Raw genomic sequence first — 14,031 nt, forward strand, 5'->3', positions numbered from 1 at the left:
CGTGCCTCGCCCTAACCTGGGTAATCCTAGCATTTTCTACGTGAATTCCTCTTGCACCTCTAGCGCTACAACACGTCTTGTAACATAAGAAAATAACTTGCGTGACGATCTTGATATATTTAGTTCTAATATTTGCTCATAGTCTGACTTCTGTCACTGAATAATGCATTTTTTGTTGTTGTGCTTTGTACCATTGTTGTTTGAGATATTCTGTTTTGGCTTTCGGTGTTGTGTTCTTTGTGGAACACAAGTGCACTAAAATTAAGGCGTACTGCTGTTCTTGGACCCTTTAAGAGCATAAATAAGAAATAAGAAATAGATATTTAGAGAAAATCGGAGCTGCCATATCAGTGACGTGCATTGGAAGTTCAAATGTATAGATTGATTAAGTGTTCTGAAGATAATTATAAATACTCGTATTCTCCCAATTTTTATACTCTTTAAGAGGCTATTGCTCTTTCCCCACCTCTTCGGTGAACTATGCGAGACACGGTGTTTATATTTCGTTGAAGTATGAAGTATTTTGTTCGCGACAAAGGATAAATGTTTAATTTGTGGAGGGTAATTACAGCGTTTGTATAAATTTACTTATTCAAGCATTCCAGATTACTATACTACCGTTCTCCGCAATGTTTTACGGAGTCCTGAAGCAACTGCATGGGCAAGACACCAGCTTGAATTTCAGCTGAATATGGCGAATGTCATGTGTAATGCGTGGCAGAACTTTCACGATCCTGGCTTAAAGAAGAGCGTTGTATGCAAACTGAACCCTCATTTTATCCCTACTCCCATGCGTCATACGAGGTACGTACACACTAAACATTTGAACAAGGTCGTAAATCATTGTATCGCCAGGCGGGCACCCTACGGGTGTTATACGAGCACCCTTAGAAAGGGTTTTAGGCTTAAGTAGAAGCGAAATGAAAGGAATGAAAAAAAAATATGGAAGAGAAAGAGAAAACAAATGAAACAGTAAAACTTGATCATCGAGTTTCAAGCAATGCGCCAAGCAACTCACTTTATTAGAACAAACGCCAAGCGGCTAACTAGGAAGACCCTTGCACCATCTCCATTTATTCCGCCATACTTTACGTAGTACCTCAGCAATTACAGCCCTCCAACACTGCTCCCCATATTGTCCACACCACGTCCCTCCTTTCTCTTTCTTTCTCTTTGTCATCTTTCAATTCTCCGTTTTCGCTCACCCAGCGGAAGGTAGCCAACCAGACGTATTTATGGTTAACATACCTGCCTCCTGCCTTTGTTTCCTCCTACTGATCCTCAAGGATGTGTGGTATTTTCATTCACACTGCGACAAAATCATAAATTAAAGTGCAGCGTTGCTTGCGTATATTTATTGCAGAATTTTTGTTGCTTCAAGGGCACGGTAGTACGAGAACAACTCTGGCAAAAACAGTTTCGGACCTGTTTAATTTATAGAGTGAATTCTTGGTTCACTGCATATTGACACTGTTCTTTACCTTCCCTAATTTACGTGCAGATTGCGACAGAAAATCAACGCAACATGCTGGAGTTAGTGATTGCTGCCTTGCTTCTATTCGTCGTACGCTGGCTCATGTGAGTGAACAATTTATATATAGGATACGAGTGCACCCGTGAACAAATATAAAACGGTATGTGGCTGCGCAGTAGTGCTTTTGCAATGCGATGTATCCAATTGAATGCAGAATACTTTATGTTTAACAAATGAAAAATATAACGTATCTGTGGAGTATGTTTGCTATAATTTTAGACTTATTTACATTATTTTAAGCACGTAGTGTCACTCGCAACAAGCTGTTAGGTGAACTAAGGAGGTTGTAAACGAGAAACGATTGCTTTCTTCTGCCTCCTTTCTGTTGGCGCCTTTCCTGTAGCGTACTCATTCGGAACAGTCCTTGATCGCATCAACCTTTCTTTCTAGAGACTTGAATGAGTGGCGTTATTTTTCACATTCGAACAGAAAGCAATATTCTACAGTTTCGAATAGCGAATTATCGAATTGAGTACGAATCCAACAGCGAGGGCCATTACATTCGTGTTCAAAATTTCGAATATTCGCACACCCCTAAATTACTATAAATATGATGTTCTCGGCATTAATTTATCTTCAACGTTCACAGGAAAAGAAGAGATCACTTCAATTTCTTCAAGAAATGCGGCATCCCTGGCCCTCCGCCAAGCATTCTTTTCGGCAACATTTTGGAGATGTATAAGAAGGTAAGGACTGTACTCTTGCGAAAATTATCACTAGACAATATGCCTTCGAAGTAGAGTCAACTTATTACACTGATGGTATTTAAAAACCACATTATATTGCGACAGCAATTGTATGCACAACACAGACGCATTACCGCCGACGGCGTCGCCGTGAAAATCCGTACGAAGTCCAAGAGCGATAACACCGTGGTCGCGCGCCTTACACTGTAGGTGCGAGTGATAGCGTGCGTGGGTGATCCGAGGATGGTGGATTGATCTCGCGCGCGCAAGGGAGGAAGGCGGGGACGAAGCACGCTGTCTTCCATTGCGCGCAAGGCGCCGGGGTGCGTTCGACTCCGGCGTCTGCGTATGACGTGGCTGACCGTGGCCGCGCAGGCCCGATCTCGAAAGCGATCTGCGGTGTGAGTACCGAGTCTGGACGCGCCGAGGATCCGTAGCTTCGTGTGCGCCGTGTTCTCGCCGCTTACGTACCGTTGAAGCGAGAAGCAGCCCGAAGGTCAATTTGTGCGCGGATGGTGCCTCGCACGAGCGTTCTCACAGCGAGTGTCTGGTTAATTCAGTCGGTAAGCGATTCTTTACGAGCTTATGCGGCCAATAAAACTGCTATCCTTACTTCGTATAGCTTTCTACTAATTTGTTATCGCAATACATGTTTCGGCTTTTTGGCGGTACTGCGATCTGTTCTTTAAGGGTGCCTTAGAGTTAGTATGCTGTAAGTCGTTACCGCCGATAGAGGGATTGTAGATGGCTTAATCTAAAGCGACGAAAAATGATATCGGAAAAACTTAACAACATATATGGCAGTACTTTATTGTTACCTTTTTTTTTACTTTGAAGAAAAGTAAAATTTTCTGGACATGAAAAACGGGTTTATTTGTTGTTACACCAGAAAGCATTTGCTTTAGTCCATCTGAAACGTACAAACACACTCGGCATATAACAAGAAGAAAATGAATAGAAGTCACGGGAATAATGTATGTTTTATTTGGCTTCTGTACGTTCTGACATTCTAGAATGTTCGTCTTTTGCTGGGATATGGCCTCGCCACAAAACTTGACCACCTGCTTCCGTGTTTTTTTTTTCTTGAAATGAAAATAAAAGAATATATACCTATGTGCAATAAACGTAAAGCTTCAGCTTTACTAAAATCATTGACGGTACCGATGCAGTTTTTTATAAGGCATAATGTGTTAAAATCAAAGAATGGGATAATTCAATATGCTCCTAATATTTTATGAAGGAAGACATGCGAAACAATGTGCCTGATTTTCCTTGGTCGCAACCCTGCCAAGGCTACTGATGATGAGGCCAAGGAAAGCATAAGGAGTAAATTATTTGTAGTTTTGAATTAAAGTGTAAAAATGATAAGTCAAAGTGGACGAAAAAGTACTTGCCGCCGGTGAGAGCCGAACTCACAACACTCTTATTACAATGTTGATGTTTTGGGTAGCAGAACCAAAAGAAGTATGAGTGCACCTCAGCAATTCTTACCGCGCGTAAATTTGAGAGCATTACTTGTCGCTGAGTTGAGCATTGCGGCGAAATGTCGCCGAGTTTGGTGCCACTGCGTGATGTTTCCGAGTAGTAACGTTGCTGCTTGCGAGGTCGCAACAACGCAAGGCGACCAACCGGCCATATACTGCGATCTCTCAGCTGAGCTATATTTGTGGAGTTATCGTTAAAGTAGTGCTTCAACGCGCACTGCGTTGAGTGTGCTTTCTCGACGACACATATTTTTTTTCACGTTGCCTCGCTGCAGCCGCTGCACTTCGCCTTGTGCGCCAGAACAACGCACGCTGCTCACTCTGCCAAATTTCGCGTTGTCGGGACCTCGGGGGATGTGAACGTCGTTTCGCTGCAGCTGTACGCGCTTCGCTGCAGCTATATTCGCTTCGCTGCAGCAGTACTGGCTTCACTGCAGCAGTACTCGCTTCGTTTCAGCAGTACTGGCTTCACTGCAGCAGTACTGGCTTCGCTGCAGCAGTACTCGCTTCGTTTCAGCAGTACTGGCTTCGCTGCAGCAGCGCTCGCTTCGCTGCAGCAGTACTGGCTTCGCTGCAGCAGCGCTCGCTTCGCTGCAGCAGTACTGGCTTCGCTGCAGCAGTACTCGCTTCGCTGCAGCAGTATGCTGGCTTCGCTTCAGCAGTACTAGCTTCGCTGCAGCAGTACTGGCTTCGCTGCAGCAGTACTAGCTTCGCTGCAGCAGTACTCGCTTCGCTGCAGCAGTACTGGCTTCGCTTCAGCAGTACTCGCTTCGTTTCAGCAGTACTGGCTTCACTGCAGCAGTACTGGCTTCGCTGCAGCAGTACTCGCTTCGTTTCAGCAGTACTGGCTTCGCTGCAGCAGCGCTCGCTTCGTTTCAGCAGTACTGGCTTCGCTGCAGCAGCGCTCGCTTCGCTGCAGCAGTACTGGCTTCGCTGCAGCAGTACTCGCTTCGCTGCAGCAGTATGCTGGCTTCGCTTCAGCAGTACTAGCTTCGCTGCAGCAGTACTGGCTTCGCTGCAGCAGTACTAGCTTCGCTGCAGCAGTGCTCGCTTCGCTGCAGCAGTACTCTCTTCACTGTAGCAGTACTGGCTTCGCTTCAGCAGTACTGGCTTCGCTTCAGCAGTACTGGCATCGCTGCAGCAGTACTCGCTTCGCTGCAGCAGTACTATCTTCGCTGCAGCAGTACTGGCTTCGCTGCAGCAGCACTCGCTTCGCTGCAGCAGTACTGGCTTCACTGCAGCAGTACTCGCTTCGCTGCAGCAGTATTGGCTTCGCTGCAGCAGTACTGGCTTCGCTGCAGAAGGACTAGCTTCGCTGCAGCAGTACTCGTTTCGCTGCAGCTGCATTCGCTTCGCTGCCGCAGTACGCGCCTCGCTGCAGCAGTACTGGTTTCGCTGCAGCAGTACTCGCTTCGTTCCAGCAGTGCTCGCTTCGCTGCAGCAGTACTGGCTTCGCTGCAGCAGTACTCGCTTCGCTGCAGCAGTACTGGCTTCGCTGCAGCTGTACTCGCTTCGCCCATTCCGCTGTGTTGCAATCATCTCGTACTTCGTCGGCACTGAAGTGGCACCTCCGGCCACGCTTTGCCGTCTCGCCTGGTGGTGTAGACGAAATCGGACGTTGAAGAATCCGTAGCGCCGGCAATTGCGCCACTCCCACCGTGCGCCGTCTAGTGAATAGCGTGCCAGGCAGAGCCCCACTGTGGTCCGTAGCCCACCCACGTGCGCAGCCACGAATATTTTCACCACTGTTGCAACGTTGTTGCAACGCAACCGTGGCGGGAGAGTGAATCACTCGTTCTTGTTTACTGTACTAGAGCATATAAATACCGTATCCCTGCTCCTTAGAGGCGTCAGAATATGTTGTGCTAATTGCTCAACGAGGCTGACAGTGAATGGATCTCTATACGATCCGATTAGGCTTTTAACGTCAGTAAGACAAGGATGCCCTTTGTCACCACTTCTGTTCTGCTTGTATTTAGAGTCACTTTGTATGAGCGTTCTGAAAGAGCAATATCTCCAAGGGTTTAAATTGCCGTCTAGTGAGATTCGGGTTCATGCATATGCAGACGACGTGTCCTTTCTTGTACTGATAAAAAGAGTCAAAAGACTGCTCTTGGAATTAGAGATTTTTGTGCCGCTTCAGGTGTTAGCGTTAACGTTGAAAAATGTTCAGGTTTTCAGTTCGCACTAGGGCAACACTCATTGCAAGGGAGAAGTTGGAAAAATTTAACGTAAAGTGGCGAGGGCGGAATTTGTCAATGTAGTCGTGCTGAAGTGTTCGACGTGTTGTTAGCTTCCCGCCTTATGTACGTGCTGCAAGTACTGCACTGCTCACGACTTCGCATTCAGGCATTGCATCGCGTATTTGCAACATTTATTTGGAGCTCGAGTTGTGAATCGATGTGGCACGATAATCTGTTCCTGCCCCTTGAATGTGGTGGCCTAGGATTAGTCCACCTCTTCGTCAGGCAAATTATTTATTTCTCACCTGTGTTGCTTTCGAGGCCACGACCATCCGTTTTTGTGTGGAATGTTGCAACACCAGGTACTTCATTGTCAAATAAGTTGGCGCTGACCTAAGGTTCAAAAGGAAACAAAACATAAAATGACGTTTCGAGACCGCTACGGACCCCTTGTTGAAGATGATGTAACTTCCCTGCTGCTTTTCTGCCACGGCTGTCTGATGACGGCAGGTTCGCACAATGAGCCAAGTAATCCTCTCGCCTTAATAAAATTCAAGAGCACGTTGGAAGTATGCAAATATAACACCTACGGCGATGTGTCACACACATGCATATATATATATATATATATATATATATATATATATATATATATATATATATATATATATATATATATATATATATATATATATATATATATATATATATATATATATATATATATATATATACTAGCTAAAACTAGCTCTTTCAAAAATTGTGCTGGCGTTAACTCTTTTGTTTCCCGCTCCTTATCTCTGGCTATTTCTTCATGCAGTCGCCGACCAAGGCTTACCGCGAATGGATCGACAAATACGGCGACGTTGTCGGGTGTGTATTTCTACTCTGGCGGATTTTTTTCTTTGCAATTTTGCTCATGTCTATGATGAAACAGTTTGCTGTAACAAAATAAGAAAAAGAAATATCTTCAAAGCCGCACTTTTGCGAGGGATGCTGTCAGTGTTGAAATGAAAGCCAGGATAACTGGGACAGAAACAGGAAGATGGCCTGTATCATGGAAGAGGCAAAAGTAACACCGGAACAATTTGGTTCTAAGAGTCCGTAATTTCTTTTCTGATAAAGCTGGCTTTGCACGAGTGCTGGCGTAGAAAGGAGGGTAGAAAAGCGCATTTGCAAGAGAAACCATATTTATGGCACCTGCGAACAGGCGATTTGATTGATTGACAGAAAGATTGACTCATTCGTGGGGTTCAGTGCCCAAATAAACACTGCAGTTACGAAGACGCTGCAGTATAGAACCCAGCAAAATCCGGAACGCGGTGTACTCGAATGCAAAGATGTATAGGTATCCAGCCAGCACATAAGGGAGAGCCCGCCTTTCAATCTTGCCGAGTTCGACATGCAATGATAGGGTTTACGGGATTGATGGGAACCACTGCAGTCCGTGGTTGAAATCAGCAATAGTTGTTAGGGAGTCATGGTGAAAAAAAAAGGCAGGGAAGAGCAGTCGTCACAACTTTGTGAAATAATGTAGAGATAGATGGAATGCTAAATGGTGGTACTTAAATCAACATATCGATACCAACGTATATCGAAACCAACCTACATCGATGAAAGGGGTTGTCAGTACTGCTACCACTGCTGGGCAGTATCGAAGATACCTGCATCTTATATGCTATCATAGATACTCTTTGGGTACTTTGTATTTGTAGGCGTGTATCTGTATCTGCATTTCCGATACATGGTATGGTATCTATACCATACCATAGCTCTATCTTGTACCTTATGGTACAAGATAGAGCTATGGCAACATAACCGTGCGAAACTATAAACGTTGGCTGAACTCCGCTTCTCAAGCTGATACTTCTGCCGCTAAGCCACCTAAATAAATCTAACCAAAGGCAGCGAGATCCTTTTATCTTTCCTCCAGAGCCCTCCAGTGGAGGCAGGCAATGAGGTCTGCGCGTCCCTATTGGTGGAGCAGAGTCACGTGGTGGCGCTCGCACCGTCTCGACAAAAACAAGCGCGCGGACGTATGCACGCAGCCGAACTTTAGTTGCGTCGGTGCGATGACACGTGCTCGTAGCCACCGTACTGTGCTGCGTACGCCTATGCATGCGGTGTCTTTCGTACAAATTCTGACGCCGCTATAGCGTCGTTATGAAAGCTTATCTTGCGTGGTGCTTTGTTACGTATCTGAAGAATGCAAAAAGGAGGTTGCTTCGCGTCTAGTTATGGCTGTCACACATTGTTTCGGAGTGAAAATATTATACTTTGAGCAAGAAAGACGCAAGTTTTCATAAACTAACAGATACTTCATTCATTTGAACGAAGGTTGGTCAGAGTTTAAAAATTTCGAAGCAAACATTCTTGTGCGTACGCGTTCGTTGCTAAATTATACACATGTTTGATAAGAAATTTGCGAAGGTATCGAAGTATCTTAAGGCACAAATAGAAATTATCGTATCGGCTGGAATAATTGCGGTAGTATCTTGTATGTGTAGCTCAACTACTTGTTGCCGGAGTGTCTTGTATCGTATCGTGATACAACTGCAAAATATATTTGCCGAGCCCTGACTACTAGTACGAATACAACGAGTACTACTAATAATATTCGGGACGAATTATTGCCACCTTGTTTTATTTGAAACGCGCTGCTGAGCCACAAGAACAAATCACGGAAAAGACAAACACGACACCTGGACAAGCGCGTACTGACAATTGTTTATCGTACTCAGTCAGTAAGCATATAATTTTTTTTATACCACCATGTCGAAACTAGGCACGTGGGAAAGCACAAAATGAACAGATAAAAAAAAAGCGAGCACCCAAGTTCCAAATCACCGCAGCGTTTCCCTTCAACATGTACAATATCTAGCCGTATACCTTAGACCTTCTATTACCAATCCGGCTTCTTAACTGTATGCCTGAATCTTTCTAGTTTATGACCACTTTTGCACTAGTTTCCCGTCTGAACACACCTGCATGTCTGCGGAATAGAAAACTTCGGGGTAAAACCTAGCCACGGAAAGCCTTAGCCACGTAGCCACTGCCATCAATTTGTGGTTAGGCCGTTGCAACTGCCATCGCTCTCACTCATTTATATCTTCGATAATGGTAGGTTTCATTAAGGGAGATAAGAAATTAGTGTTATTTGTACCACTAGGCCGTAGGTTCCCAGCCTAGTGGGCTTGAACCATGAAGATACGCTAACTCGAGGTAGTATTCTTATTGACCTGAGCGGCCATTGTGGTCATGACAGAGAGGGCAAGAACGCGAGGACTTCTTGCAAAAATGATTGTTGCACATTTTCTGATGCGCTTCAAGTTCCGAGCAAAGTTTGTCTAACATATGAACTCCGGATAACGCGGAGATCCCTTGTCATGTGGTTAGTGGAACCCTGCTACATAAAAAAAAGGAGACGGGGCGTTTGCTTCAGTGATACGTCGGTGGCCCTGTAAAGGTGTGAACGCAAATCATTGATGTTTCTTTTAGCATAAGCAGGATATTGGGGCGACTTCATTTCCCGTTTTATACGGTCTTATTTTGGTTCGCGTTGTGGTTCAAGCACCCTGGCTTCATACTTGAAAAGTGAATGATTCTCCCCGGATAAACATGCAGAATATTCAGCCGGCCATTTTAGAGCATTCCAGCAAATTTTGTCTGAGCCTAATGTTTGATAATAAATTTAGAGCTTTCTATGAACACTGCTCTCATTACCTTCTGCTACGTATTAGTTCTGCGCGTATATTCTACAATTATCTTTTTTACGTAACCTCATATGTATCCGGAGTGCATTTTATTACAATGTTGCATACAATTTTAGAAAACTATATCCATGCTTGAAACAAGATGCTTTTACCGCTATTGAGCTAATATTGCAATGCACTGAATGCGGCAGGATCCGAGTTGACGTTGCTCCAGTGAAGCCTTTTCACTCGCGTATACCTCGACAGAGATGTACATGGATACACATACGTGTGGCTGTATCATGTATGCGTGCGTACGCAATTATTTTTTTCTTTGTGTTTGTGCATTTAGAGCTGCCAAAATAAACAATGATACTAAAAATTATATATAAACAAAGGTCGGGTAAGGCCGCAAACAAGCTTTTCAGCGAGCACAAGCGGGTTGCAGTTGCGATAGTGAAGCCTAATGATCCACATTACACCGGCCTATACACGCAATAAAGCTTTAACGCTGTTTTTTATAACTTTCTTAGCCCTGCCAGACCACTCAGAAATGACTCCTTAAGTACTCGCATGCCATTAGTTGCGAGGGACGATCATTCGTGTCCTGATAATATATTTCTTGATTCAGTGTCACGGCTTTCTGCACCACCGTAAATGTACCAACCAACCAGCCCAGCGGCAAGTAGTAATACTGCTACTATTTCCACAAGCAATGCGTCCTCGCCAGCTACAACTTTATAGCGAGAATTTACACACAACATATAAAATATTAGAAACGCGCAGAGGAACTGTACACGAAGGGAAAAAATTGCTTAAGAACACGATTCCAACATTGCTAAATGTCTGAGTCACTAAATTACTCAAAACGCAGATAAGGGAAATGCACTTTCAGCACATGTTGCATGAATTTGTGCGTCATGAATGGGGTTAGAAAATTTTTGTGTGCCTTTCTTGTGGTATTGTAAGTGCCGATTCTACTGCTGCCTTTCGAGGGTTGACAGCATTGCCGAGCTGCCTAGTTAGTAGCATTTGGTTCACCGCTTTTTTCTGTCCTTCCGGGGCGCAAAATAGGCTGCTCTTCTATACGCAGCGCCTCCGCAATTCTGCCCGTTCAAGAGCTTTATGTGGGCTCTGACTAACTTCGTCCTTGTGGGGTAGAGCCGTAGAAATACTGCCCTCGTGCCGCTGGTTTCAGGTACTTCAACGGCTACAGACCCGTGGTGCTTGTAGCAGACCTGGATTTGCTGAGGAGCATTCAGGTTAAAGATTTCCAAGATTTCACGGACCGAGCTGTGAGTAATTAGCTCCGCGGAAATTTTACCGTGCTTGAATGAGCAATTCTGGCACTACTTTCTTTTGGTTGTTTAGTAAACGTACACAAGCGGCACAACTGCTGAGATAGATCCACCTATCTCAAACAGTTAATAAATCAGGGCTATATAGCGTTAAAGAAAGAAATAATATGCATGTGTGGGGCAGTATATTCGTAATTTCTGCTTTCATTCTAGGTACTTATGTGCAGTGCGTATTAGTGAATGTCATAAAGGATCTTATGAATTGCCGGTGCAATCGAAAGGAATAAAGATGACGAGAAGTTGTTAACAGTAACCTGGTGCAACTCTAGATATTAGTTTATGAATCTATTTATACCTCACATAATACTAACTAGCGAACCTTTCAAATATTACTATATTAAACCATGTGTATATGAAAAGTCGACATATAAACCATAATCGAAAACACCTAATTAAGCTTATTGCGTAGGCTTTCTTTCTGCTTTGAAATGGAAGAATGAAGAGCAAGGAGTTATCCTAACGCCCGCGGGTTTGCGCCGGTCCCAGCACTGCCCTCAATCACGCTTTTTCTATTTAGACGACTTGATGGTTTGCCTTATCCGGTGCCCGCATCAATGCGACAAAGCATTCACTATGTTTGTCACTACTAGTATTAGAACATGACACCTTTTCAGTCAGTGAATGCGTGAAAGAACTTTATTCGGTCCGGAGAAGACGCAGGGAGTTTCAGTGACGTTGACTCGCACCATAGACGTTCATTGAATTGTGGCACATACCTAGTTGCAGCTACACAGTTAAAGAAGTGAGGTTACATTGATTTCGTGAAAGATGGACATATAATCAGTGACATATACCCAGTAAAACACGTTCGCGTTAAATTGGTCAACTTATGAGACGCCCACAAGCAATGCGACATTCCTGGGACACAACTTGTCTCGCCGATAGGCTACGAACGCGATTTCATCATCACACCAGCCCCTTACTCTATCAGACCGTAGACGACCTATTAGCCCACGTTGGCGAGAAAACAAACAAAATCAATGAGCTGCCCTAATGATGTCAAACCGTCACTTTGTGATGACCCTCAGGTATTTAGTTACTAACTCTTCAAACCTGGGCCACATACGCTTTCAACCGGCAGTATTAGGGATTCGTTGCGCACATACCTGGACTCATCACATTCATATGCCTGTATAACCTTACTCTATCACCCTTCGGGGTAGCCGAGTACCTAAGGCGCTAGTATGCTCGGCTCGAAATTGCGGGCTAATCCCCGGCTCCGGAGATTGCAGTTTGAATGGAGGCAAACTGCGAAGACGCCCGTGTGCATCGTAGCGCACGTTAAAGATCCCCAGTTGGGCAAAATTCTCCGTAGACCTCCACTACGGCGTCCGTGGGACGTAAAACTACTATTGGCTATAAAATTATCGTCACTCTCGCCCATTTTTTCGAACAAGTTTCTTTTCTCAATGTTTAGTTACAAAAAAAAGGTCGTTTTTTTTCCGCAGCTTATAGCCAATGTGACTATCAATGATCCTGCATACCCGTGAGGGCACACGGAATGGCGATATACCGACGGTTTCCTGAACGCCTTTTTTTTTCTATAATAGACTGCTCGACTGATTTCCTTCCAATTTCACTACATTGAAATGTGGCTCATACCTAGCGATACAAGTTGGTGTCAACAAGGTTTATTAAAGAGGTGCACATACCTTGTGGCCCATGTTCAGTGAACCCGATTCTTGTCACGGAAATTCATTGAAGCGTTGCACACGCCTAGTTTCGCAAGCCCAGTTATGGTAGTTGAAATGAGCTAGGTTGGCTGAAGAGAAGCATATGTCCAGTGGCACCTATGCAGTGACTTAATTTCTCATCAAAGACGCTAATTCAATTGTGGCACTAGCCTGCTTTCACCTACGCAGTGATGCAAATTTGGGGGAGCCAGCATTGCTGAAGTGGAGCGAAAGAACACAGCCATTTTTTTCTGTGACATTGATGCACATCATAGACGTTCATTGAATTGTGGCACATAACTAGTTTCGGCTACGCAGTTAAGTGAGGTTTCGCTGATTTTTTGAAAGATCGACATATAATCAGTGACATTTACCCAGTAAAACACGTTCGCATTAAATTGGTCAACTGATGAGAGGCAAATACGCAATGCCACATAGCTGGGACACAACTTGTCTCACAGATAGGCTACGAACGCGGTTTCCTCATCACATCAGCCCCTTACTCTATCAGACCGTAGAAAACCCACTAGTCCGTGTTGGCGAGAAAACAGAGAAAATCCACGAACTGCCCTAATGATGTCAAACCGTCGAATTTGTGACGACCCTCAGCGTTTTAGTTACTAACCCTTTAAACCTGGGCCACATAAGCTTTCAACCGGTAGTAGTGGGGATCGTTGCACACTATAGCAGTAGTAACTAACTAATAGTTAGTTACTACCAATATTGCTTTTCTCTGCAATTGAGTCAGCGTTTATTTGGTGGTCGGCAGCAATATTGAAGCGCCTTTCAAAATTCTCCATTATTGTAGTTCACGTTATAAATTTAAATATTCAAAAATGCGACAGTAAAAACCAACCTAAAAGGAAATGACAACCCAAAACGCCAAAAAACTACGGAAGGTTATTCATATACAGCTTGCGCTGTAAAAAGAAAACAGTTTGCAAGATACGTGCCAATATAACGAAAAACATTCGACCTCAGGATTGCTAGCAATTCAATACACGCGCTCCCTTTATCTTGGCTTTGATATCGTGGTTGGCTTTCCTAGCTGTTCCAATCAAGATACCCCCTCCCCCCCCCCCCCTCTTCATGTAGGCTTATTATCTTTCACAAGTGAAACGCTGTATGTTAGCACACCCGTAACATTCTTACTTGTGCGATGTTTTCTTTGCGAACCGCTCATTTCTCTCTCTCAGCTCCTGTTCCAGGCCAAGAGGCCTCCCAGCCCTCAGAACAAAGGCCTCCTGCAGCTCACCTCAACTCGCTGGAAGGAAGTGCGCAGCGTGCTCACCCCTTCGTTCACGACAAGCAAGCTCAAAATGGTGCGTGCGCCAGCGGCAGAGAACCACCGGCTTGCGTGGTTTCGTGTAAATTATTAGGGTTCAGGGGCTGGATCTCATTGACATCGGTAGAATAAACTC

General features: G+C 44.5%; 1 protein-coding gene across 2 annotated transcripts in view; it reads left to right on the forward strand.

Annotated features, from left to right (window-relative positions):
- The window catches only part of LOC135921187 (cytochrome P450 3A6-like), a 58,868-nt gene that overhangs the window by 24,565 nt on the left and 20,272 nt on the right, over positions 1–14,031 (forward strand). For both annotated transcript variants that reach the window (XM_065455498.1, XM_065455497.1), the window contains exons 2-6: positions 1,502–1,578; positions 2,124–2,220; positions 6,708–6,760; positions 10,778–10,874; positions 13,807–13,932. In XM_065455498.1, coding sequence (XP_065311570.1) covers positions 1,526–1,578; positions 2,124–2,220; positions 6,708–6,760; positions 10,778–10,874; positions 13,807–13,932 — 426 coding nt within the window. In that variant the 5' untranslated portion in view covers positions 1,502–1,525. The remainder of the gene's footprint in view (positions 1–1,501; positions 1,579–2,123; positions 2,221–6,707; positions 6,761–10,777; positions 10,875–13,806; positions 13,933–14,031) is intronic.

This window comes from Dermacentor albipictus, chromosome 5 (genome assembly GCF_038994185.2).
Source record: "Dermacentor albipictus isolate Rhodes 1998 colony chromosome 5, USDA_Dalb.pri_finalv2, whole genome shotgun sequence".
Lineage (NCBI taxonomy): Eukaryota > Metazoa > Arthropoda > Arachnida > Ixodida > Ixodidae > Dermacentor > Dermacentor albipictus.